The 27,938-nt window shown below is 36.9% G+C and overlaps 1 protein-coding gene across 1 annotated transcript in view; it reads left to right on the top strand.

The window, feature by feature from the left end:
• ZMYM2 (zinc finger MYM-type containing 2) overlaps positions 1-27,938 on the top strand; it is a 73,238-nt gene that overhangs the window by 6,290 nt on the left and 39,010 nt on the right. The window contains exons 3-9 of the mRNA XM_039718378.1: positions 238-523; positions 3,359-3,524; positions 4,321-4,533; positions 18,495-18,645; positions 19,384-19,499; positions 25,056-25,172; positions 25,754-25,904. Of these exons, the coding sequence (XP_039574312.1) occupies positions 238-523; positions 3,359-3,524; positions 4,321-4,533; positions 18,495-18,645; positions 19,384-19,499; positions 25,056-25,172; positions 25,754-25,904 (1,200 nt within the window). The remainder of the gene's footprint in view (positions 1-237; positions 524-3,358; positions 3,525-4,320; positions 4,534-18,494; positions 18,646-19,383; positions 19,500-25,055; positions 25,173-25,753; positions 25,905-27,938) is intronic.

Raw genomic sequence — 27,938 nt, 5'->3', positions numbered from 1 at the left:
GTCACTAGATGTAGGATGGGAGCATGCTGAAATTTGTTCATGTTCTGAAGTTTTGTAGCAGTGGAGAGTGGTACCATCAAACAGGATTTTTTACAATAAACCTGAAATTAAAATATCTTTCTTCTGTGGTCATTCCCACAGAAAAATGATTTTATGATGATACGTCTGTGAATACTGTTCTGTACATACATATGTGTCTCTTGATTTACTTTTATGTTTGGGTTTTTTGTCTTGAAGATTCTTGGATATCCCAGTCAGCTTCCTTTCCTAGGAATCAGAAGCAACCAGGTGTGGATTCCTTGTCACCTGTAGCATCCCTTCCTAAGCAAATTTTCCAGCCTTCTCCCCAGCAACAGCCTTCTAAGCAGGTCAAAGTCACATGTGCGAACTGCAAAAAGCCTTTACAAAAGGGACAGACTGCGTATCAGCGGAAAGGATCAGCTCACCTTTTCTGCTCCACTACCTGCCTCTCATCATTTTCACACAAACCCACTCCAAAGAAACTTTGTGTCATGTGCAGAAAGTGAGTTTTTTATTTTGTTTCGCTCTAGGACCTAAATTCAGTGCTATTAAGATTCTTACGCGTGCATGAGAACTGCTCCATGAATGATATAAAATTTGATTATGAAAGTGCTTTATATAGTGTTGCTTTAGTGTTTGGAAATGTTGAATTCTTTGTGTCTAACAAAATAATACCAGCTTTTGAATTCAGAGTATGGGATGTTGTTTTATTGAAAGCCAGTACACTAAAAATAGCTGGTTTGGTTTTTTTTTAAGATAAGGTGTCCAAGTTGTGGCATGCTTTGTGACAAGACATACTTCATATATGAAGTCCTTTGTGAAAAAAGTGTACCGTGTGTTGTGTAGAAAGCACTGATTTTGATAGATGAAGATGTAAAATCAAGAGACGTTAAAAGGATGAGAAAGTCATACTTGCAAGAAGCTGGAAGAAACTTGGGAGTTCTTCCACTCTTGGTCATAGGGGGATAGGAAAAGCCTTAGATTTTCTCCATAAGTGGGGCAACTGGCAATTTTGAAGCTGAAGATTCCTTAAGTGGGCGGTACAGAGGGAATAACAAGCATAGCTAGAAGTGGCTTATTTTAAATTCTGGTTAGGTTTGACTTGCAGTTTTTCATGATTAGCCAGACTTGAAATGCCAAAGAGAAGTCTTCTGTAAGTGTGTTCTCATAGTGTTAAGTGTACAGACTGGCTGTACTGTCTTTTACTTTCAGTGTACTGCTTACTGAGCTTTTTGCACTTTTTCAGAATCTCTGTCTGCTACATGCTGCAGTGACACTGGTTAAAGGATAAATTTTTGCTGAACTAAAGAAGGGTTGCAGTAAAGACTGCCTTTTTTATTGTGTGCTCCAGAGAGCATGGTCTTTGCTCACTCACAGATTTAAAGTAGTAAAAACCTTTTACATGAATGTCCAGTGTGCTGGATTAATGGCTAGTATTCAGATGCAAGCTATTGATCTTTTGTCTCCTTGGCACTCAGTAAAAATAAGCTATAGAAAACGTTGATATCCTGCATATTCATACTATGGTATCCTGAAAACCTAGAAAATATAAGATATTCTAGTTTTGGGGTTTTTTTTTAATCTGTGTGAAAGGTTGAATTCACTGTACCCTTCCCTCTGCAGGGCTAGTTAAAAGTAATACTTGTTCTTTCTGTTGGCTTGTTACGTGTTTATGCACTATTTTTTTAAGACATCATCTGGTGATGATATTCAGCTAGCTGCATGATCTCTATAAAGATGAAGATTAGACCAAACTTTTCTGACTGAAATCGTGGCTAAATCCATGCTGCTTTGCCACTTCAGAGATAATTAAGTTATGTGTTGCAAGAGGCTACATACAAAACTACCCTAAATGAAAAGGCTTTATTTTTGAGGGATGAGGAAAACACCTTATTTCTAGCTTTTGAGGTTAAAGAAATCTTTCTGAAGTCACCTTTGGCAGTTTTGGAGGTGATGTTAGTCTTTGCTTTTCCTCCACTGTGAAGTTTTTACTCAGTCACAGTTAAACAGAAGATAGTATAGGCACTAAATTGTTCCTCTGTGGCACTGTTCCTCTGTATAACCCAACAGGAAAAGTCAAAATTGTTAGGTATTTTATTATAAATCCCTTTTCTTGCATTCTTCTGAACTCTTCTGTAACTGCAAATAGCAAGCTCCCCAGGGGAGAAGCTCTGCCTTCATTTTGCAGAACAGGAATGATAGCATTCCCTGACACAAATCTTAGTAGTTCTGCAAAGGGTAAGCCAAACTCTGTCAACTTCCCCTTGATGGAAGAAGGCAAGATTGCAAGTGTTGGTATCAGGGCTGTACAAGTTAATTTTCAAGGAAGTGTCTAGGGAAACATACCTTTTTCCCTGTTTTCCCAGTGTTTTTTTACCCATCTTAGTTTTAAAGCTTATAGGTATGTGGGGTGTGTGTTTTGCAACTGGTGATCCAGATGTGCACAATAATTGTTTTTAATCATTCTGCCCAATAGCATTTCCTATATGTCAATAGTAGGTTTTATATTTCTGTGGGTTTTTTGCTTAGAAGACAAAGGAGGTGGCTTTTATTTCCTCTTCTTACTTCTTCTAATATATGGTTTCTATAAGCTTGGGACAGTGAAAGTCTCTTTGCTTAGAACAAGGTTTGTTCGATTTCAAATTACTTTTATTGATGGTTGATGGCTTAAGGTCTTAAATTGGCTCAATTACATGGACAGCTGCATGAACTGCTCAAATGCTTTGGAACTTTATAAGGGAATGATGGAATAAAGTTTTGTACATTTTGAATGATAGAACTTCTATGCACATTTGTGGTAGAGTTCTAAGCTTTTTGGTTGTTTATAAGTTTGAGAAATATGAGAAAACAACTTTGTCTCTTCCTGTCATCCTGTCCTAAGATTAATACTGAAAATGTTTGAGGTACCTACAAAGAAATTTCATGCTTTTTATTATAAATCTGAATTTTTTGTATGAAACTTACATATAGCTTTTGTGTAAAGGGAAAAGCCATTGTAAAATGGCTAGTTCAAATTTGCTGTTAGTTTCTTGAAAAAATTGAGTTTGCCATAACTACATCTAATGGTGCATTGACACTGCTTAGTTCTAGAATAATTTAATGGGAAAAAATAACTCAAAGCCAAAGAAAAACATAGGGGTTTACACAGTAAAGACTTAGTTACAGTAGTTGCAAGAATATTATCAAACGTAGTATTCATCCTGTGAATAACAACTGTACACTAAAAACTACTGTTTTAAAGTGGAAGCCTTGAAAGGAAGAATGAATCTTACAACATGTGAAATGTTCTTGTTTATATATGTAAAAACATAAGCACATATATTTTTTTTTATTTCAGAGATATAACAACAATGAAAGGTACCATTGTTGCTCAAGTAGACTCAAGTGAGTCTTTCCAGGAGTTTTGCAGTACATCATGTTTATCCTTCTATGAAGATAAACAGAATCCCTCAAAAGGAGCCTTGAATAAATCAAGATGCACAATCTGTGGTAAACTAACTGAGGTCTGGTTGACTGTTTTTTGTCTTTCTCAATAATGACATATTAATACCTTATATACTGAAATAAGAAAACTGCAAAGAAGAAAATGTAAAATCTTCAGTATTTTGAGATATTAAAATATGCAGGTTTTATGTTCACGAAGAGTGGCTGAAGGAAGAAAGTATTCCAAGAGGTTGATTTTGTTTCAGAAACTTGAACTGCCTTTTGCTGATAATGTGTTCTATTAGGCATAGAATTTTGTAATTGTAACCCAGATTTCTCACATAAAAGAATTGCTGATGAAAAAATGTCAAGATCCACTGTATTACCTATTTTTTTACTGTATATTTTGAAAGGTAATGCAGATGGTTTTAGAGATCTGTGGAATATGTGTAATTTTCAATTCTCATGAATGTATGTATTTATTCTTGATGCCTTCTTGATTAGTGAGCCCAGCATAGTTCAGGCTGCTGCTTTACACAGCATATTGTCTGGCCAATCTTCATATGCCAGGTGCTTCACCTGTAAATTGACTGTTTTATAAAATTGCATAAATTGGCATTCTGCCCTCATATGCAATTTCCACACCCATCCTGCTGGCCTTTCCTTCTAGGCTAAAGGGTAGATGAGTCTAAGAATGTTTTCCTAGTACTTTGGAGACAACAGGAACATCCCTTTCTGTTTATATATTTCATGGTCATTTCAAGTTTTTAAATAGTGAGATGGTTATTTGAATGTAAGACTTCCAGCTGGTCTGTTAGTTTCAGGCAACTTTGTGCTTGTCTAGTGATAGAATACTTTTTCATTTTTATTTTTTAGATTCGTCACGAAGTTAGCTTTAAAAATATGACTCATAAGCTGTGCAGTGACCATTGCTTCAATAGATACAGAATGGCAAATGGTTTAATAATGAATTGCTGTGAGCATTGTGGGGAGTATTTGCCCAGTAAAGGAGCTGGAAACAATGTCCTTACTATTGATGGTCAGCAGAAAAGATTCTGCTGTCAGAACTGCGTTGGTGAATACAAGCAGGTAATGACTTCTTTACCTATAAATTCAAGTTAATTAAACATTAACAATCCTTAAGTTTATCCTGGTACTAATAGCATGGGTTTAGTTCTCCTAAGAAGACATAAGTAACAAAGACTTATAAGAATGAAATTATTGCCAGTGAGAAGAAGCTATCTGCAGTGGACATTTTACTGCTATCTCTTTTTGATGTTGCTGTAATAGCGATATGTATTCATTCTTAATGAAAGTACAATTGAAATTAAATTTTGTTAATAATTTCTGGTTATTTCTGTCAGTGGTATCTGAAGTATATTAATAGCAAGAACACCACACAGGCTTTACTGGTCCTTAAGTTATGGCTTTTTTATATAAAAACCTAGTTGGATGCAGTTGAAACATTAAAAAATATGCAGAACATAACAGATTGGACATTGCTGTGAGAAGGCTCTAACTGGTTACAGTTTGGCTGTGTACTTGCACTATGTCTCATCTCCATTGTACAGTACAGGATTCAAAAAATTGTTACTGTTGTCCTTCAATGTATCAAACTTTATGCATTAATTTTATTTACTTGGTTTGCTTTTCATTTATTTTTAGGACTGTTAAGATAGTAGTAATTGAGTTTAAATATAATGTCAAATCAAGAAGTCTGATGCTGCTGTCTTTTATATTTTACAGAGCCAGCTTAGCTCTGAACTGTTGCTAATGCTGGCTAGAGGGTTTAAATGTTAATCACAGTATTTATAGTGTAATAGGATAGCTCTGAAATATTAAATGTTTCAGGGGAGGATACAGAATATGGGGATTTGGGGGGTGTTATTTTTGGGTTCTTTTGCTTGGTATGTTCTGCTTTGATTTTATAGGAGTAACATTCTGACAGGGTTGTTTTACTAGAAAGAAATTTGTGTTTCTGGTTTTGAAATGCACACTTGAATATGAGAGTGGCCCCTGTGCTGCACTTTGCTCGGGGCTCATTCTTCATCTCTTCCCATTTTTAAGAAACCAATGCTCCAAGAGAAGAGGCATTGCAGTGCTATGTTGTAACGTTTCTTTAATGTTGCATCGTGTGTGCTTGTAGTTTCTCACTGGACGCTGAGCTCTGATGCTTTTGGGGATGGCTGTTCCTGTGTATGTGCTGTGTGTGAAGAGCAAAGCTGGAAATGTGTGAACAGCCTCATTGGAAACGTAACATAAGCGTTATTTTTTTGCCACAGCTGTACCAAAAGGGACAGGATAGGTTTTCAAGCTACTAAAAACATAGGCATGCCCAGAAGCCATGGAAAGACCTGAAGAAACGTTGAATACTGTCTCTTGAAGAAACAAAAATGCAGGAGATTAACTTTGAATGTGAAACATTCCCCCACAACCAGTATAACTTACAGTGCACATGGAATTATGAAGTGAATATGGAATTTTGAGGTTAAATGCTGAATTTGTACTTTAATGACAGAATATACTGTATTTTTTCACAAATCATTGTATTTTTTGTTTAGATATGTGTTTGAGAATGAGAAGAACCTGGGTAGCAAGTTGTATGTTCTAGTTTAATTTGGAGAGGAGGAGCAGTTTGCAGTACCAAGGATCTTCACAAGTAGTGTCCAGTTGATGCATTATTGTGGGAAGCTTTAAAGTTGAGACACTTTGTTTTGGTTCATTCACTTTTGACAGCAAATTTTATGCAAGCAAGTTCTTAATTCCTTTATCAAAATATGTGGTACTGTGCAACTATAATAGGCTGTGAGAAGCTTAATTTGAGTGCTTGTGTGCATCTGTTTTGGAATGGTGATTAAGCCTAATTCTTAACTGGTAGGTTTTAAATATTCACACAGTATGAGGAGTTGGAGTATTATTAAGAGAAGCTCTTATGGGAAAATCCCATGTGACCAACCAAGTGGCTTTCTCGTATGAGGTAACTACACCACTGGATAAGGGAAGGACTACAGATGTAGCTAATCTGGACTTTTGTAAAGCCTGTGACGTGGTGCCCCACAACATTCTTCTCTCCAAATTGGAAAGTGGTGGATTTAGGTGGATTATGAATTGGTTGGATGGTAGCATCCAGAGAGTAGTGATCAATGATTCAGGGTCCAGGTAAACATTAGTGACAAGTGGTGTCCCTCAGGGGCCCATATTTGGATGGGTGTTATTTCATGTCTTCATTAAGGAATAGACAAAGGCACCAAGTGCATCCCCAGCAAGTTTGCAAATGACACCAAGCTGAGGGTGCAGTGACACACCTGAATGACGGGATGCCATCCAGGGGGACTGGACAAGCTTGAAGTGAGTGCATGGGAATCTCAGCCATGTCAAAGGCTTCACAGAAGTCCAAATAAAGGACAAAGACCAAGTGCAAGGTGCTGCACGTGGGTTGTGGCACCCCCCCGTGTCAACACAGGCTGGAGATGAGCAGATGGAGAGCAGCTCTGCTGAGAAGGATTGGGTGATGCTGATGGATAAGCTTGAAGTGAGTGCATGGGAATCTCAGCCATGTCAAAGGCTTCACAGAAGTCCAAATAAAGGACAAAGACCAAGTGCAAGGTGCTGCACGTGGGTTGTGGCACCCCCCTGTGTCAACACAGGCTGGAGATGAGCAGATGGAGAGCAGCTCTGCTGAGAAGGATTGGGTGATGCTGAGGGGGGAGGGGCTGGCCATGAGCTGTCAGTGTGCTCTCACAGCCCAGAGAGCCAAAGCTGTCCTGGGCTGCACCCAGTGGTGGGCAGCAGGGCCAGGGAGGGGATTCTGCCCCTCTGCTCTGCTCAGAGCCCACCTGCAGGGCTGCTCCAGCTCTGGGCTCCCAGCACAGGGAGCACAGGGACTGCTGGAGCGAGCACAGAGGAGGGACACTGGGATGGTCAGAGGGAGAGCCTCTCCTATGGGGAAGAACTGGGGGAGTTGGGGTTGTTAAGTCTGGAAAAGAGAAGGCTTCAGGGTGACCTAGTGGTAATGGTAGCTTCCAGTAACTGAAAAGAACTTAGAGAAATGATGGAACAAGATTATTTACAAGAGCACATAGTGATGGGGTAAGGGGAAATGGGTTTAGATTTAAAGAGAGTAGGTTTAGATTAGATATTAGGGAAAATTTTTACTGTAAAGGGTAGTGAGGCACTGGAATAGGTTGCCCAGGGAACCTGTGAATGTTACATCCTTGGGAGTATCTGAGGAGCGATGGAGCCCTGAGCAGCCTGGTCCATTGGAAGGTTCCCTGACTGCGACGGGGGGATTGGAGCTGGATGATCTTCCAACCCCTAGACCATTCTGTCATTCTATGAGTATGTGAAAGTCATGAAACTATAAAAGCGGATGTTCTTCTGGTATATGCTATAGGTGTCTGAAGTTGCTCAGGACACAAATACTTGAGAATATTTAGTTGATATAATATTTAGGTTTGAAGTTTGTTTAGGTTTTTTGAGTATGTTCAAGGAGTTCTGTTGTTTTTAGAAAAGAAGTTTAAAAAAGACTTGAAAATGTCACTGACAACCCACTGAACCACAATTGGTAAATTATGGGTTGTTTTGTTCAGTTGTAACAGTTTTTTCTTAGAAATCAGTAGACCTTGCTTTAAAGGAGAACTGCTGAAGGAGAGATTTTGGGAGAGTCGTTATTGCATCCTGAAATAAACTTCATGAAAGAAATGATACAGAAAAAGTTAATATCATTTGATTCCAGCATTGTGTTGTACAACTAATCATTGTGTGTCACATAAGAGTTTTAGCAAATGTTTTCTTACAAACAGCTGTAAAATAAATAGGTCTTATGAGCTTTGTATTAAGCAGTTTATATTGTAAATGTCATACACCTATCAATATTGCTATACATTTGTAGTAGTAATAAATGAAAACTCCTTCTTATTACTTGTACTTATCTATATACTTAATCACAATTTTAAAAAATAAATATTACACTGATTTGAACACATAATTTTTCAATAACTTATCATGGACTTTTTTTCTTCTTTTCTTGGAATAAAAAATTAAACTTGTGGGTAATAAAAATTACAGTGGCTCTCAGAATGATGAGTAATTGGATTACTGCAAGTAATCCATCTGCTGCAAAGTGTGTCTTTCCTCTGGTTTAGACTGTTCCTGGCAGTAAGAAACAGTGTTCTTCCTGGTTTTTTCTCAAATGTCTTGTCACCTTTCAAGGTGATGGATGCACCTGTCTTCCTATGTACCAGTTTCAGAACCTGCTTTAAAAATGAGACATACATAACCTTTAATACTGCATTTTGAGTCTTGATTTTCTGAGAGGTCATTGTTGTTCTTTCTTTCTTAAAACTTAGTGATTGCAGATCTTAGGTGTCTTTTAGTATTAAAAAGTTATGACATACAAAATATTTTTAAAATACTTACAAAACAATAAATAAGCATACCATAACTAATGCTCACTGTAGTTACATGCAAGAGCAAGTTAATTTCTCTGTGATACAAAAGCCATGTGTGAAGACAGCTAAGTGCAAGTCAAAAAAGATAAAACAATGATAAAATAATTTCTCAAAAAAAAGTGACAGTCTAGATAAAATGTGAAAACAAAACTCATTGGAAGATTGGAAGTATTTAAATTTTTTAAAATCTGAAGATGACGATTACTGCTAGATTGTACACTCTTGACTGTTGCACTGAGGTTCAAACTCTTCACATGTAGAGAGTCAAGAGGAACTTAAAGAATGACCCTAAACAAAAAGGAAAAAAAACAAACAAACCACACTAGAAGAGAATGAAATTATATCTGAACAGGAACTGACTAAAATTGTCTGATATTGTACAGATACTGAAGTACCTTGTTTTTTTGAGCAGCTATTTTCTATAGTTAAAATGAACGTATGAGCATTTAGAAAATTACTATAATGATTTATTTGAAAATTATGTACAGTAAATTGGAAGTGACCTCAAATATGCCTGCCATAAAGATGTTAACAACATGCAGCACATACCTAGGTTGCTTCATTATTTTTGTTTCTGCTACTATTGCATGTTTTCTGTCTCTACAAAATTAGTTAACTTCCTCTCCAAAATAATTCCCATGTTTTTGCCTTGGTTTGCTGGATTTTGGTATAGGCTTGACAGCCTTGCTTTTAGAAATAAGTGGACTGTTTCTCTGAATTTGTGACTTAGCTTGTGCAGCCAACCATACCTTTTTAATTTTGAGCTTTCCAACTCAGCTAAAGCAATGTCTCTGTCTGCTTTTAAAAATATTTTGCTTCCTTGCCTGATCAGTCCATGGTGCTCTTGATTCCACCAAGAAAGTATTTAATGCCTTCCTAGTTAAAAATGTTCCTTTACCTTTTTTACTCTGCTTCTGTAACTAAAATTCTTCTTAGAATGAGACCTGGTATTTGCTTCCTTTGGGGGCTTCTTAAAAGTGATGGTCTTCATCTACTGCCAAAAAGCAGGAGGGTGGGGAAGGTGGGTGGGAAAGCAGCTCTAGCTATTTCTTCATAGGCTTTCTGATAGCTTGGACTGAAGTGAGACTTAATGAATGCAAGCCCAATGAGAGTTTTTCTAGTTGGAGAGGATGCTTGCAGTGCCTTTTCATTTAGTGAAAAATCTTTCAATTTATGCACTGCATAAAAGTGCATTTGGTTACTTGTTGATTAGATGAAGACATACTACTGAACATGCTTCAAGAATAACAAGGCTATGCCATGCCCCTAAGCTATTCACTTGCAAGCAATAGGAAAAAACATCCTAGGCAGTTGTGCTTCCTTGTTTAGTTCCTGCTCCTTGCCAAGGAACTGCTTTTGTGAAACTCTTGAAACTCATTTGTCTATTTTATCTCTGTGCAGGGGTTTAAGAGACTTCACTATACACAACGTGCATGTCAGTCCTGCAGCTAACAATTAATTGCTTACATAGAGTTTGTACTTAGCCTCATAAAGTGTATTGTTATTGACTGGTTTAAATGGTATGATAGAATGTCCTGCCACTTAGCACTTCAGTGGAAGCATTTGGATTTTCAGCTTTGTCCTGTCCCTGCAGTGTTGGGGTTTTTTTCTGTGCTTCTTTGCTGTTAAGACAGAGTGTCCTTCCTGTCTTCCTTTCTATCTTGATAGTACAATGAACTACAAAATCTACCACTTCCTGCTGTTTTTACTGTTTTATAAACTCTCATTTCCAAAAGAGAAAGTACTCTTGACAAAGTCAATAATTGTTAGAGTTGAACAGCCCACTTAGATTGAAACGTTAGAAATACTGACTTTTTTTTTATTTCTAAATTTTGATCACTTTTAAGGAGAAGTACTGTGGTTTCAGCCAGATCAAACTGTGGTTTAATAGTGGAGTTTCTTTGTCATATAGTCATATACCTGAACTAAACAGAAGTGTCAAACCACTTCTGTTTAGTTCAGGTAATACTCAGTTCGATATTAAGTCATCTCCAATAATACTGTTGTCTGGTGCTATGCATGCTTCTACAAATGGAGATGGCTAGATCCCTTTTTTCCAGATCTAAAATGGTTAAAAGACAGAAATCTTTATCAACGAAGGAATAATAATTTCTCCTTTCTTCCTGCTTAGTAATATGGGGAGGTTTTTTGAGACCTTTTGATATTTATGACCCTAGGTTTCTTGCATCTCTGATGTAAACTGAATCCTAGAAACTATCGCATTTTACCTTTGCTTTTACTATTTATTCACTCCTGCTTTCTGTAACCCTTTATTTTTACTTTTTTTTCTTCAAATGTCTGTCTTCCAACTGTAGAATTCACTGTTCTTCAGTAAAAACTATGGTACCAGATTCCTTAGACATCTGAATATAGTTCATAGTAACTGTTAAGAATACTATTATGTAGCTATTTTAGAAGATAAAAATAGATGGGTCCATCAGAAATGTTAAAATGGTTTTTTCATTCTGAAGAAGACTACATAGAGCAGTCAGATATGCTCTCTGATTTGTGTGGGAGCTCAGGAGTTTCCTGGAAAGAGGAAGCAAAGAGGTGGCATGATTTGGTATCGTATATAACCACATCTGTACACTGGTGTACCTGGAGTAATTACCTGGCTGGTGTTGGGGGGTAGAGAAAAAAGGCAGAACAGAAGCAGCTGAAACATTCAGTTAATGTGTAAGTAACTTATTTTGAGGCAGGTGTTTTCAGCTCTGCTTTTCTCAGAGACAGGAAGACAAGTGTCTTGAGCGTGGGAACAAAACCAGCAAAAAGAGCACTGGCAGTTGGAGATGCCAGGGAAAAGTACTGGACACGTTATCGATCTAGCTGTTTGCAGAGTTCAGCTGATGGAATGTAACATAAATCACTTGGTGTTCAAGGCTCACAAAAGCAATTGCTTGATCTTTTGCTCTGAGGACTTGGGCAAATGCTTTTGAGGAAGAGTTTACACTTGTTCCTCTTGGGGGAGGGATGATTTGGATGCAGTATTTTAAGAGAAAATAAATTATACAATGTCTTCTTTCTTTGCCGGTACTGATTCTACTGATTCTTCTTTTCTTAGACTTGCATGTTGCCTATGGATCCATCAGACCATCCTTTCAAATGAATCTGAAGTAGTGATGACCTTTTCTGAGGGATCACAGTTATCATAGAATTCCATGTAGCAAATGTATCTGCTTTTCTGCTTATAGAAAATGTTTTTTCTCCTTTTCTGTTTGAACACAGGTATACTAAGTTTCTGTCCTGGAATTTCCTGGTGTTTTTCTTAATTCTAATCCAAACCTCTTATTCCGTAAAGTTACCAGGGAGGTTTGCCTGGATTGAGATGTATTTAACAATGTGTTTTTCCATGGAGTTTTAACTACAAAGCATTTCCTTGAACTGGAAGCAAAACTTAGGGCTGCTACATAGCATTGTGGCAATCAGCTGCTCTTCTGATATGTTCTGTTGACTGACCCTTGCGTGGGAAGAATGCTCTCTTACACTGCTGGCATGTCCTTCATCATGCTCTCTTAGTCTTGTCAAGGCAGACAAAGCAGGTGATACTGCTTTTTTCAGTCAAGAATAAAAGTGTCTAGCACAGATGCCTAGATTCAAGGCAGTAGTAGCTTTATTGAAGTATTGTTGCAGCCAGAAGGTTGAAGAACAGAGGCTTTCATTAGTCCCAGTTGCAAACAGAAATGAGGCTTCTGATAAGCTGTGAACTTAAGGTATTGGTCTGACATTTATTTTGGAGTTTGATCTTTCTTCTTTGTAGGGTACATGTAGCAAGAGCTCTAGACTTCAGCTTACATTATTCTTTCAGTAAGATGTAAAGGAAGGTCAAGATTCCTTCTGAAATCATAGTTGTTTAGAGTAGCAAGAACAAAAATTCCTGAGAAACCTTTTAAGTGAATTTTATTTCCAGGAATTAGTATTTTTGTTGAAACAGTTCCTCCAGTTCTGTGAAATATGCCACGTTCATCTGCTTTGTCTTGCATTTTGATAGCTGCTTTTGTAGTTGCCCATTTGAGTTGAACACTGTCCTAGTGAACAGAAGGAATAGTTATCTGGAACTGGTGATTGCAAGAGTTTTCATATCACATTGTTTAATGTCATCTGTCATGAGATACCTATCATGAAATAGACCTGGAATGAAGTCTCTTAGGGATATACAAACAAATAATGAAAGAATGAGTGAGTTTAGAATCAAATACAATCAGAAGAATTTTCAGGCTTTTTCATCAGCCATAGACTTCATGCTTTGGAAGAGGTCAAACAGGCAATAGGATCTAGCCAAAATTAGGTCATCTCAATGCAGAAACTAGGTGGAGTAGTGAGGGAGAGGTGTAGCCCAGACTACTGTGCATCAAGCTTTCCCTCAGAGGGCACTGAGCCTTTATTATCTTGAAATTTTGCTTCTGGATTAACTTCATTTATTTCTACTTAGTAATTGATACAGTTTTCCTTACTAATTTGATTGTGTTTTAACTTCAGTTTTTCTTGAAATTACAGTCCTCAAATGTGCATGTTTTCATGGGATGCTGTAGATGTGAATTTGCACATGGGAGGAAAATGATACTTTCTTTTGCAGATTGGTTTTGTGTTATTTTCACCTTTGAAGGAAACTTAAGCTGAAGCTAGTTTGACTTGCGGGTTTTGTCAAGAGGCAGGAGCACAAGATGAAGCTAATACTTGATCTGAAATGGAAGATAATTGCCCAGAAAGCAGCTTTGGAGAAAAAGATTTGGCCATCCCAGTGGAGAAGATGAACTGGGGTTAGGAGTGTGCCCTTGCAATAAACATGGCCAGCTGGGTCCTGGCTTATCTCATAAAATGCCTGACCTCTGGAGGTCATCTTGTCCACCCCCAGCTCAAACAGGGTCACCTGGAGCAGGTTCTCCAGGAGCACATCCATTTGAGTTCTTTAGTATCTCCAGGGATGGGGACTCCCCATATTGTGTGGGCAGCCCATTGGTTTATGAGCAAGAGTACAGCCAGCAGGACAGGGGAAGTGATCTTTGTGGGCCACCCCCTAATCCTTCTGCTCTTCAGACTACATCTGGAGTACAGTGGGCAGTTTTGGATTTGGCAGAATGAAAGGCATTGTCATGCTGATGGAAGGTCAGTGGAGGACTGCTAAGATGCTTAGGTGGCTGGAGTACCTGACATTGTAGGACAGGCTCAGGAGATGTTACTTTGTTCAAGCCTGAGAAGCATAAAGGGGGATGAGTTACCTAATGTGAGGAGACAAAGTTCAACTCTTAAGAAGAGTTGCACAGTGGAAGGAAGAAATGCAAGAGACACAACTTGAAAACAATGGGAAACTTATTTAGATAAAGAAAAATGTGGTTTGTTTTTTGTTGTGGGGTTTTTTTTCAGTTGATTGGTTGCTGGGTTTTTTTGGGGTTTTTTTATGATTTTGATTCGGTGGGGTTTTTTGCTTGTTTGGGGTTTCGGGTTTTTTTTTTTCTTTTTGTGTGTGTTTTGTTTTGTTTTCCTATAAGGATGCTGAAATCCTCCTGAGTGGTTAGGAGTGCTTGTCCTTGGGAGATGCTCAGATTTGACTGGACAATATCCTGAGCAAACATGGCTGGACCTGCTTTGAGCAGTAGGCTCTATTTGAACTTAGGAGGTCTCCTCCAGTCTGTATGATTCTGTGATTTTGTTCTTCTGAAACAAAGAAGGAAGCAGTGATTTTTAAAACAAAGACTCATGTTTTGCATTATTCATTCCCTCTTTACTTAGTCACTAGTGAAGATTTTGGTATTTTGTTCTAGTTTTCCTCTGCCGTTGAAGATCTTTTTGTGTCTTGCCATGAGATATCAACAACATTGACACAGCTTTAAGTTTTCCTTAATTTCTTTTCTAAACACCCACTTTTCCTTGAGGGTGGGTAAAATATTAAATTTAGTATGTACTGTATTACTGAGAGAGCTGTTATGGTTCTGATCAGGGATTGAAACTTCTGCAGTGATGTAAGTGGGCTTACATGGAAGAGTAAGACCAGGGCAGGAACTTAGAATATTTTCCTCTGAGCATTCTCTTAGCTTCTGACTCTCTGGAGGTCAGGACATCCCTTGAACTTTACGTGATGTTCCTGTATGCTATTTTTGGCAAATCTCTTTAATTAGTGCTTGTCCAGTCTCCTTGTGACTGCATACAGTTTTTCCATCCATGATTCTGTTTGGTGAGAGGTTCTGGTGACCTGCTATTTGTCACATGAAGAAATGTCTCCTGTTTATTTTCAAATTCCTGTTGATAGTCATGCGATTTTGCGTAGTTGTTAATATTAGAAAATACACTGAGCAGTTGATCCATAGTGCCCTACATAATACCATTTTTGGTTCTGTCATTATTCTCCTAAGCTATCTTGTTTCCAGGCCAAAAATCCTTACCTCATAAGAATATTCTTTGACCCTCTGTATTTGCTCTCCTTAATTTTAGTGTATCTTCTGTTTATTCATGGTAGCTAGAAGGATACTTTGAGAGAAAGGATTCCCAAATGTTAATTTTCTGCAGAATGAAGTTAATACTGTAGATTCTTAGAGATGAAAGAGATTATGCTGGGAAGAATTTGAGTGTGGAAATGTAAGTTAGCTGAGAAACTTGATAATCTCCTCTTTTCACACTTAGGAACAGAAAAAAAATTCTTGGTTTGCATTATGGGTATTCAAAAACATTAGAGATATAGTGAGGCTCTCCGTTCATGTTGTTCGTGGAGGAAGTTGTTGAGTTAGACTCTTAAGAAAATAAATGTTTGAGACCCATGTATAATACTGATTGAATACTTTCAGGTATGCATTAATCTTTCTTTAATAATAGTGTGGTACTCCCTGGGGGTTTTAAAAATGGTTTTAATGTTTGAACTTGGAAGTTTAGGGAGTGCTGAATAGAGTAAAATAATGGAAGAAAAATGTTTCACTTGACGGAGATGATGATTACAACATTTTAGGAGCAATACATTAAAGAAGGCTTGAGACTTCTAATTTTCTTTTTCTCCACCATGCTCTGTCTTCTTCATTTGTATAACAATATGTTTCTATTTCTAATAATGCAGAAATGCTCAAACATTCTTTTTAGTTGTTATTAAAAGAATAAAATGAGAGCTTTGTTACTACAGTTTTGCTCCTACCCACAGAATCTTCTGTGTAGTTGGCATGTTTTTTGGAAATTCTTATTCTTTGTAGTCTTAATAAACTAGGTCTAAATTTGCTAGATTATTACTAGATAGAAATAAAATTTTTTCTTGCTTTTAAATCTGAAATAGATGGGGTGAAGTCAGTAAACAACTCTACTATTTAAAAGATGTATGAAATTCAGAAGTGATTGACATGCTGTTGCACTGTTTTTTGTATGCGTGATCCTTTTTCGATAGCACGTAAATGATGAGGTATTTGAGATGTTGGTTAGCAAAAGCTATTTCTGCTTTCAAGGAATTTTTGTTGAGACATGTAGTTTGCTGACACAATGAATTTTTTTCCGATTATGCTCCAATCAGTTTACTATAAATTCATTTATTAAAACTTACAGTTTTGTCTTGCTGTCTCTTGAAATCACTGTAGCCTCTGTTGGATTTCTCTTTTGGATATAGAACTTGAAAAAACTTCATTTGCCTGTATGTTGTTTTCTGATTATATTGCTGAATGCTATTAGTTTAGTTATTTACCAGCATATTTGCATCAATGCTTCTAGATTTACATTTTGGTTTATTCTGGAGCTACCAAGACTATTTGTACAAGCAGATTTTTTAATGATGGTTGTCCATTAAGCATGTTCCAAGGAATCAAGTTCTTTGTAAGTAGTAGCCTCCTCCTGTGTTATTAGTAATATAACTCAGAGGTTTCTGGATGCCCTGCTTTTGTTTATTAGCTTCCTAGAGGAGATGAATGTATAGCAGCAGAATAGTTCCAACTCACAGAACAATATAACTGCTACATTTTGGTCTTGGTATTAAGTGTGAATTTTGTCAATATTAGGAAGATGATGATGTCCTGAGTAGCATGTTTAAAGGCAAATGGAAAAAAATAAAATAGGAAGGAAGTATCCTAGAGTTGTACTTTATACCTTCTTCTAGGTAGGAGTTTGGTATCTTGAATGGTGCTCCTTTCTGGAGGAAATCCTCAGCAAAGATTTCCTCAAAACAGCATGTGGAAATTGTGAAGTTGTGTGGAAATTTTACTGGACTCTGCAAGGTGCTACATCCAGTTTGTGTCACAGGCGTGTGGATTTGTATGTTTTTATGTGGATGCTCTTAGAATAGGAAAGATGACATTATAAACCCAAAACTTCATCTCTAGCTTCATCTTCAGTCTGTAAGAGTGGATTTAACTAGTTTCTGAGTTTGGGTACTGAAAAATAGGAAGACTAAAGATATCCTCTGAAGCATCTCTCACTTTGAACAAAGGGAAGTACCTATGAAACATCGTTTGCCTTTCCTTCTCCTTTCCGTCCTTGAGAATAGGGAAAGAAGAAGAGAGAGTGCCAAAATAATTTCTTTAGAAGGGAAGAAATCTTAAGTGCCTAAGTGACAATTTTCTAGCACTTAATAAGGCAAGAGTCTGTCTAGTAGGAGGCCCATCATTTTTGGTGAGGAATTTTCTCCATCACTGTCAAAACCATGATACTATTTCTATGGGCAGAGAAGGTGTCTAGCTATTTTTTCTGAAACCTGCTTTGTCATACTTGAGATATTTGCCTGACACTGGCATATGTAATACATGTAGCACATCAAAATTACTGATTTTGTATGTCGACTATGTCATCGGTATTTCTACTCTGAGCAGCTTTTTCTGTGCTTTTTATAGAACGTTTGTTCCATTCTGTGGAAAACTGCAGTGTTGAGAGATGTGAAAATCAAGTCTGTTATCAGGTTCATGGAGTCACAGTTGAGCATAGAAACTCTGCAGTGTGTTCCTCCTGCTTGGAGGATTGGAGATACAATTTGTTTTTCTCCCCAAAGTTTATTTATTCTTCATAACTTTGCTGTGCAGGTGACTGCACAATGGAACAGATTGCCCAGAGAAGTTTTGGAGTCTCCCTCACTGGAGATACTCACGAACCATCTGGGATGAAATCCTATGCCTGCCACATGCTCTAGGAAGACCCTGCTTGAACAGGGAGGTTGGACCCAAAGGAGTCTATTCTAAGCTTACCCATTCTGTGAATCACATTAGTCATGCCAGGTTCTTGTTATTTTCCTTAAAACCATTGTCCCATCAACAAGGAGAGAGGAATAGAGTTTTTTCAAACTGCTCAACTCAGCAGAGCTTATTGCACACTCTTGCCACAGTTCAGTTTGCAGATGGTGGGGTTTGGGATGGAATTGGAATGTTTTGGTTGGTTTTGAGTTTTTTGAATGGGTTGTGTGTGTATGTGTGTGTCGTTACACAGAAGGTTATTTTTAGCTGGCTTTTTCCCAGGAGTAAGAGACACAACCATAGTGCTGAATGCTCTTGAGAGGATGATCAGGAGAGTTAATAGGAAGGATCTGATGAGAGAGCAGATGACAGAAATAAAACTTTTCCTTTGTTTATTTTCTTTTCTTAAAGACCATAATTTAAGTTAAAAGCCAAGCATAGTTTTAACTAATGCATTGTTTTGCTTTGTTTTATGTTTTAGAAATGTGGCCAATTAACATCTTGTACTGGCTGCAGAGCTCAGTGCAGGTTTTTTGAAATGACTCAGTGCATAGGACCTAATGGATATATGGAGCCATACTGCTCAACTGTATGCATGAACACACACAAATCAAAATATGCACAATCACAAAGTAAGTGAAAAGGATGATGGGTTTTCATCACTGCTAAGAGCAGACTTTTTAAAAATTTGAACACCGGGGGTGGGTACATTTGTTTTACAGTTAGTCTCTGCGGATATGACTTTATAGATTTTAACTTCATTAAAAAAAAATAATCTTCTATTAAGCACCAGTAAATGAACCCATGAGGATTAATTTTCCTCACTGGCCTTTTTTTGTGATGTTGCAAAGAATTTTCAGCTGTCTTAAGGCTTCCTGTGAAAAAAATGCTGAAACATATTGTGCTCCGATGTGTCACAGGATGATAGTGCAGGTTTTTTGCATATGAATTCATATTCTCTGAATTCTCATATGAATGCCACCCTGGATTTTTTTTTTCCAGTCAAGCAGAAGATGGATAAGAAGGGAGGTAGTTATAATGCATATAGATATTCTCTAGGTAAAGTTTTTGATCCAGTAAATAATTCAAAACATGTTCCTCGGTATGCAAAGCAGATCTCAGCTTGAAGTTGAGATGCTCCAGTGAATTTTATGGAAGAAGGAATTTTCATATTTAGTACTGATCTTTAGTGAAAGTATTTATCTAAACTTCTGTATATTTTTTTTGTTTTGTGTGACTTGTAGAAGCTGACTGGAAAACAGACTAATCTTAGTTTACTACATTGAAAAACTAAAAAGGGCTCACCTATAATAATATTTTTTCCTATTATTTAATGTTTATTTTGTTTGTAAACTACATTTTTCTTTTAGGTATGGAAATTATTTGCCACTTTTGTAAGCGAAACTCTTTACCTCAATATCAAGCCACAATGCCTGATGGAAAACTGTACAACTTTTGCAGTTCCAGTTGTGTAGCTAAATTTCAGGTTAGCTGTTGTGTTAAATATTTTCCTCCCTAAATATTTGTGTGCCTGTGTTTATGTTAAATATTTGAATATTAAACTAACTTGCTTGTGCATATATGCTTTAGAGTTAGAATTAACATAGCAGGTGCTTCTGGCTCATAACATTTTCTTTGATCAAAGTTCTGTTTCATAATGATAACACTAGCTGCTGTCTTAAACTTACAAAAACCTACCAATTTCTGCTTTATATTGTTAGAAAGCACATCTTCCTTTTACCACCTTAGCCTCTTCATGGATGTGAGCTTTGCTGTTTTGCATTGAAGATCAACAAATTTAGCCTCTTTTGTACTAAACTCAATAACAAAATTCTGATATTGAATGTAGAACTAACACAGGTTTGCCATGGAGAAATGTGATTCCTTCTGAAATGAAAGGTTAGAGCCACAACCATTTTATTTATGGACAATACCAGCTGTTTCCATTGTGGCCCAAAACTGGGGGGTTGCAAGGCTAATGACGTGCACTCTGGATGAGGCTGCTCTGCTTGTTGAAAGTGTCATATTTTCAGTATGAATCAAGGTTAAAGCATAAGTGAAACGTGTCATAGCCATTAATCTCTGGGTGATCAAAAGATATTTTAAACAAATATGTTTCAGTTTTTCTATGTAAAAGCATTTTTCCCAGATTTATGCAGGATAATTGATAATTGCTTCCTCATGTGTTGTTGAAGAATTACACCCACACAAGGTTTTCCCATTTGTCATTGAACTTTGCTGTTTTCTGTCAACTGGACAGCAAATTGGTCTTTTAGTTGCTTCTTTAATATACCCTGGGTAGGACCTCTCTCATGTAGCCATGTTCTGTGTTTCCATCACAACCAATTTGATAGGTGTCTGTCAGTGGAACTGATTAACAGAATATCTGTGTGTTGTTAGTATATAATGACAGGCTGTAATACTTACTGCAAACTCATCTAAGATCTATTTTATTGTACGTGATTTTACAATCAGTTGCATCCCCAAGAGCTCTCAGAACAAATACAGCCAGGGAATGACAAATTCAGCCTGGGCCTTCTTGGATTTGCACATAAGTCAGCATTAAGCAACGTTATTGAATAGAACTGCCAGATCATGTAATGCTGGCTGTGGGTTCATGGTCTTACTGAGTCCTTGTGCTCATGCTTCTGTTGCAGTCTCAGTGCTGCACGTAGATCTCCTGTCAGGGTTGTAGTGGAGTTTAATTGAAGCAGCCTTTCAGTCTATGGGTTCTCAGCAAAGACCAGGAATGGGTAGTTGTCACTTGCATACGGTTAGTTTGCTCAACTAGCACTGTTGGATTTTAACTTTTCATAGCTTTTCTATAGTCACTGTGTAGAAAAATAAAATGTATTCACCATAAGGCTAGAGTTGAATGTATGAGAACAACTTCTGTTCTGTTCATTTAGTTTCTCTTGTACCTAAGTGACACAAAAGGTATTGAACCTAAATTGAAAAAATGGTCAATTTACTATGGTGCTCCGTATTTTTCAACGTTAATGGAGATAAGTCTTATTTTAATTTTCTGGCTTCATATTCATCCCCTTTTTCTGCTTTGCCTGCTCTTCCTAGACTTTTTTCTTTAAGGGTTATCCTTCTCGGAACAGAATAATTGCTATTTCAGGCCTGTATTTCCTCCCTTCTTGCAAGTATTTTAGTCCTTTTGGTTTACAAATGGGCAAGTTTGTTTTACACAACTTCAGGATTGATTATAACTGTGTCTTGCAAATAACTTTTTGCTTCTAGCTAGTTGTTCTTTTAATGGATTGAAATACTGGAAAGATTAATCTGAGCTGCATGTTGTAAAGTTTATGGCCATATCTATATTCTCCTTTGAGCAGCCAGCCTGTAAGAGCATTTGATCTTGTAAGAAAGAGAATAAAAGAGAGATAACAGCCTGCTTTATGTGTTTTTGTTTGGTAGTTGGTGGTAGAACTGTGGGACTGAATCTTGTCTTCTACACACCGTCTTGGAGGTTGTTAATGCAGAGTTAAAGATGGAATTGTTCCCAAGGTGTATTGTTTAAATCAGTATTGATACTCATACTTTTACTGGGTCAGTTGAAGATCTTGCTGTTAAGGGAAAAATAAACTACTGATTAATTATTGTGAACGTGGAGGCAATAACACAAGTGTCTCGCCAGAGTTAGCAGCTGTGTAAGTGCCTGACAGTACAAGCTCTCTAGCAAAGCACAAGTCTGTGCAAAATTTGTAGTAAAACTTTGTTGGTTTGGGTTTTGTTTCCAATTTATGGATGTATCTGGAGAATTGTAGGGCCAGTATGGGTAAGAATTACAAGTACAGTGATTTTTAGCGGGATACTTTCTCTGGTTATTTACTAATGCTGCCCTTTTTCACCATTGTGATGGTGCCTGGAAGTGTTCTTAGCTCTATATGTTGCATCTCACTTGTACATATATGTGTGCCCACAGACCAATACTCTCCTAGATTTGATAATAATAAAAATATGCCCTCCATGCCCAAGCTGGAAGGTCTATGTGTGCATGAGTGTGAGGGAAGAGTTTGTTTCCTTCCCTGTTTCATTTAGTTCCAGTGATTTTGCTTGTGGACCAGTTCTAATGAATGACAAGATGTAGAAGATTCCACATAAGTGCTTCTCTTGTGCACATTAAGAACAACTTGATTCTTTCAAAGCTTTGGGGTTTTTTTCTCAGCTGGAAAAAACACCTAACCTCAGTCTGGTGCCTACTCGCTCTTCCACATGTACACTTACATACAGAAATGTTTCCACAATTTGATTTCACGTTGCTGTGAGCAAGGATAACCCTCTGTCACATATGCTGCCATGGCAGGGGCAGGGCAGAAGCTGTGGTGGTCTTCTCAGAAGATCCTGGGCTCTGTCTGCCTGGTGATCATCATTAAACTGGCAGCTTAGAGCAGTTTGAGCTGGTTGCATTGAAGGCTGAAAAGGGCTTTACAATGTTTTGGTTTTTTGCTTTGCTTGTACTTCCCATGCTCTCATTATTGAGGGCAGGCCCTCAAAAGAACAAACATAGGTACATGACTTCAAAGATGTCTTTGATAGCATAGATAAAGCTTTGTGTTCAGGGAGACTGGTGAAAGATTTTAATGAATTTATAATATTTTTTTCTTTTATTATTCCTTGTGTGTAATTATGCTCCCAAATAATTCCTAAAGGTACTTTAAGTACCTTGTAAGTTAGAAGCAAATCAAGATGGTGAAAATACTACATGCATGTCATCCTGGGTCAAATTATAATGCAGAAGCGGTCCTTTATTGTAAGCAGAATAATTGAAACTTTAAAAAGGCTTACAAATCAATGTTTTGATTAACTTGATTTAAAAACCACCTTCTGCTTGGTTTAGAACTTTCAGTAATATGAGTTAAGTTCTTTACAGATTTTTCTAGAAAAATATTTAATTAACCAGAGGAACTCATGATAAAAAACATTAATTTTGGGGTTTTTTTAGAAGTAATAATATTTAATAGTTTGTATTTGTTTAATATAGTTATGTGTAAGTTTCCTTTAAAACAAATTCTAATTTTAAATAGACTCAATCTTTTTTGTTCTCACTTCTCTAGCTTTTTGTTATTTTTCAATTACCAGCCCCCTAGACTTTGTGAGTCTGAATTTCTACCCCAGTAAGCAGTAATGGAAAGAAATAAAAGAAGCTAACTGTGGCATACCTCAGAAAACAACTGAAAAATCTCTTTTACTTTTAACTTATAGCCCTCACAATAGGCTGTTTGGGTCCCATATTTAAAGATAGCTACAAATGTGAAAGATAAGCATTGCTTTTCATCTGATGACCACTATTTCATGAAATACAGTATTTCATCTTCATTCCTCCCTCTGTCTTCAGTTTCTGAACGAGTTGTCATGTCTGTTAGTTCTTTACATCTCCTTCATTCCTGAGCTGGAGGTGCTGGGTATTCTTAAGTTCTTTTCATTTTCAAGGAGATCTTCTGGGGCTTCCATAAAGCACAGAGCAGCATGTGTCAAGCATGGTGTTTGCTCTGTGAGGACCTGCAAATGCAGAAGTGCACAGGTTGGACCTTGCAGTTAAAAATGCCTTTGTGGCTCTCACGTTTGTGGAAGTCAGCCAAAGTTAAGCAAACCTTGCTCAGCCCCAGGGACATTTTCTGGATATAATGGGAGAAATATGATAATATTTTGTGTAGGCATCAGAAAAAAGTTGTTGTAGAAGTTATATATATATGAAGTTGTTACAGGCTGATGGGCCATTGAGTAAAGATGTCATATTTCTGCTGCCTGGCATTTGGTTCTCAGGTCTGAACCAAAGAGATTGGGGGATATGCATGACTACTTAATGTCTGCAGACTCTTGACGAAGGATTAATGCATCCGCATAAAATGATACTGTTTGCACTGCCAGCTAGCACTCAGCAGTGCCAGCCCACATAGATCAGGGTTTATATCAGCAATAAGTCTCAACATAGTTTTAAACTTATTTTTTAGTGTAGGTGAGTGCTTACTAACATGAGAATCTGAAGAAAAGTATCCTGTTACAGAAATGTTTTGAATTTTTCGCTGTTAGACAGTGGAGAGGTAGTAACAAAGCTGTCTGAAGAGAATTTGTCTTTAAATATATTTGTTCTGTTTCAAATAGTTTGGGAAAGTTTGTTGAGAAGACAGATATAAGACCTGGTTTCTTCAAGTGTCTGTGGTTTCTGCTGATTCAGATTGTTTTCTTGAACACCACATCTATAATACACCAATAGTTCTTCCTTAATCAGGGAATTTGCAAAAACATCTATTCTGTTAACACATATAAGACATACTGAAAGATACAGGTACTGCATAATTGAGTTATTTTATCTGCTGATTGCTGCAGAAATGCACTAAAAAAATTTCTCAGTTACAGAATTAAATTCTCATACCTACATATGCAATCTTTAGTATTTTTCTCAGTTTTAAACCTTTGGGTTGTTTTGGGCTGGTTGTGTGAATAACTGCATCTTCCTGCCATGGGATTGAGGCTACTTAGGACTGTTAGCTAGTTTTTTCTTAATCTGAGTAAATGTGAGGTTTCTCACTGAAAGCCTTTTACTTTAGTAGTTGTATTTTCAAGTGGTATGCTTACATAATCTGCCTTGGTGAGGTTTGGTTTTAAAAACATTTGTTTGTTGGTCTGTGTCTGTCACCAAAACAGTACAAGCTGTGAAATGTTTTTATCTGAAAATATGTTTTGTGATTAACAAAAGCATTCTGTTTGGGGATATTTTTTTGTTTAATTTTACAAAAAATGTGTTAATGCTTAAATAAGAGGCATAAGAATGGTAAGGTAAAAAAATATGACTGAAGGTAATTATGGTGGAAGTAAGGGTAAAGATTCAAAATTGAAAAACCTGAGATGACAAGGGAAAAGGAATTCAGGTAAAGAACCAACCTGCAGTGCTTTTGCCAGAAATGTTCTTGAGTTTGTAAACAAACTCCTGAATTCTCAAACACAGTAAGCTTAATTGAAAAAAAACCTCACGTTTTAAAAGTAACTTGTTTTTTTTTTTAGTGATGTATGTATATATATTTATATTTTTCAGACACTCAGTGTTCAGTCTTCAACAAATGGTCAGTTCGTCTCTCCCAGTGATATTCAGTTGAAATGTAATTATTGCAAAAGTTCTTTCTGTTCAAAGCCAGAAGTACTGGAATGGGAGGTAAGGGGGATGTTGGTGTTATTCTTAGAATGATGATGTGTTTAAAAGTTTAAACTTAGAACTTAAACATGGTTTTGCTAGCTATTTTATAAGGTATTGAAGTTTCTTTTTAAAAGCTCAGTTAAAATCTCCCTGCTTCTGTAGAATATAATTTAACTTCAGTATGGATAAAAGCAGAAGTCTTTGTTCATAAATAGTATCTGTGTAATTTTAAAAAATTTATTTTCTCAGATCAGCTGTAAGTCTGAAATCTGCTTTCATCTTCAGTTACTGTAGATATGATAGACCATTATTACACTTCTTTATGAACTGAGAGAAGTATCTAAAGAGGATATGCCAAGATTGACTGGCATATTTTCTGTTCAATGTTTTCATGTGAAATTATGAGTATTTGTAGCACTGTCAGCTTGATTGGGATTTGTAAATGTTTAGCATTAGAAGTCATACTCTAATTATGTGTTCACACTTCAGTTTACTTTGTAAGTTGTCTTAATGGCAGGTATTATTTCAAGTTGCACTAGTTAGACCTTAAGATTTTATCCATTAACTTTATTCACGATGCTTTGCAACTTTGCATTTAGAACAAAGTGTATCAGTTCTGCAGCAGAGCATGTTCTGATGATTATAAGAAACTGCACTGCATAGTTACATACTGTGAATACTGTCAGGAAGAGAAAACGCTCCATGAAACAGTGAATTTCTCTGGTATCAAAAGACCCTTTTGCAGTGAAGGTATGTATGTATTTGTTTTTTTCTCCTGAGTTATTGATTGTTGTTCTGTTGCAGTTTACTTACTTTGTTTATATGTTAAGATTCAAGGTAACAACTCATTCTGTTGTACTTGAGGCTAAACCAGAAGCCTCTTCATTAGTATTATTGAAGTGATTGTACTTTTATTGTTAGTGCAGGTACTCTTTAATTTATCTGAGTTGCCTTTAGAGCTTTTCACCACTTAGTCTAGGTTGAGGGTAACACTCTTCAATGTGTGTGTGTGTATAAATACATACACCTTTATGCACATTGCATACATACATATGCACAAAAAATTACACATTGTATTTGTAAAATGTATGCAGTAGTGCATATACAACATTAACTGCACTGGTGAACACCAAGCTTTCTCTTTGATTAGCTGTTCCTAAATTAATTATAACAGTAGAAGTTCTACGTTGGCTTAGACTGATTACTTAAGCAATAACTTGAATGATGCCTGTTGCTGTGTGTTGATTACTGTCACTACAATTTGCTGGACTAATTACTTGAATTTTCAAAAAGAAAACAAACTGAAAGGGAACTACATGGGCCTAGTTTTCTTTTAAGTTGCATTAAAGCATGGTTTTAATAGAAATAGAAAAATAGATTTTTAACAAGGACCTATCCTTTCCACTTCTGGTGAGCTCTCCTTTGATACTGGTATTTAATCATGATCCTAGAAGTTTAACAATAAGTTTGGATGATCTATTATTCACAAATATGGTGAATATTTTTTCTTTAGTTATAACAACAACACTTCCAATGTCATTTGATAAGACCTCTGTGGAAGATTTCTACTTTTAGGCAGATTAAATAGTAGATATGTGAGTTTAATTGTAGGAGAACCTGTTAAGATGGAGAAGGTTGGAATGCAGGGCTGACGGCAATCTTGTCCATGCCATTCCCTTACAGCTCAGGATTCTGCAGTCTTTTGTTTCTGAAGAATGGAGTGTGCTGTTCTGGACAGGAAAGTGATAGCTGGAGAGTAAAAAACAGACAAATGAAAGCCCAGCCTTATCATTGTATTGCTCAGCAGCCTCTGGCTAGAAATTGTTTCTGTGAATGAAACAATTCCACAGAATACATTCAAACAAGAGCAAAATACTTTTCTGGAGATTAAAATATATGCTTCTATTACTGTGAATATTTGACTCCCTCATTTAAAGCCAGGAGGCTGTCACAGTGAAATGAGTTAGATTCATAATGCCACCTATGCCATTACTACTTCTGTATGAGGAGGCTTGAAGTAAGTGAGGACTTGTGTTTCCTGTTGGAAAATTAAAGGAAGAAAAGATATAAAAACAGTCTTTCCTGTTTAAATAGAGCTACTAATGGTGGGGACTCTGTTGCCAGGTGTCTTAGTGTGGGTCTTGAGTTTGCAGGTGCTGGACTGCCAGCTCAAGGGTAAATATTATATTTATGAGGGTCAATGTGTAAAATTTTACCATAAAGACAAAGTTTATCAGCTTGCTACTGAACCACTGAGTAATAGAGAGAGGATAGTCAAAAGCACCTTGAAGTAGATCATAACTTGAATAAGTACAGTTTATACTTGGCAGCTGTAGCTGAGGTCTACTTTGTGATGCATATGACAAAGAGCTGTATGTGTTCCTCTTGGAAATAAACCAATGACCTGGACAGAAATTGTGAAGGAACCCTAGACCATTAATTTTGGAAATTTGGAAAACCATCAATTGCCATCAATGGCTGCAGAAATAGTGCAATCTGAGAATGAACGGTGCTCGGATCTGATGTAGGAAGGACAGGGGCAGGACTTGTGGTGGACTTTTGGAGGTCAACAAATAGGAGTTCCATCATCAGGCATGATAGATATTTCTTCCCCCTTTCCCAGGCACCTAAACATCACTGGTTTGTCCTTAATTTCAAAGCATTTTACCAGGTATATCCAACTGTTTGTGAAATAACAAAGCCAGTACAAGTACCATATGCTTTCTGGTTGTGGAGGCATCCTGCTTTTGATATTGCAGATTGTTCAAGGAACCTCACCAACAC

The sequence above is a fragment of the Passer montanus genome, unplaced genomic scaffold, assembly GCF_014805655.1.
Source record: "Passer montanus isolate IOZ18808 unplaced genomic scaffold, ASM1480565v1 scaffold4, whole genome shotgun sequence".
NCBI classification, from domain to species: domain Eukaryota; kingdom Metazoa; phylum Chordata; class Aves; order Passeriformes; family Passeridae; genus Passer; species Passer montanus.
The sequence above is the reverse complement of the archived record's forward strand: the minus strand, read 5'-3'. Positions and strand labels throughout refer to the sequence as shown.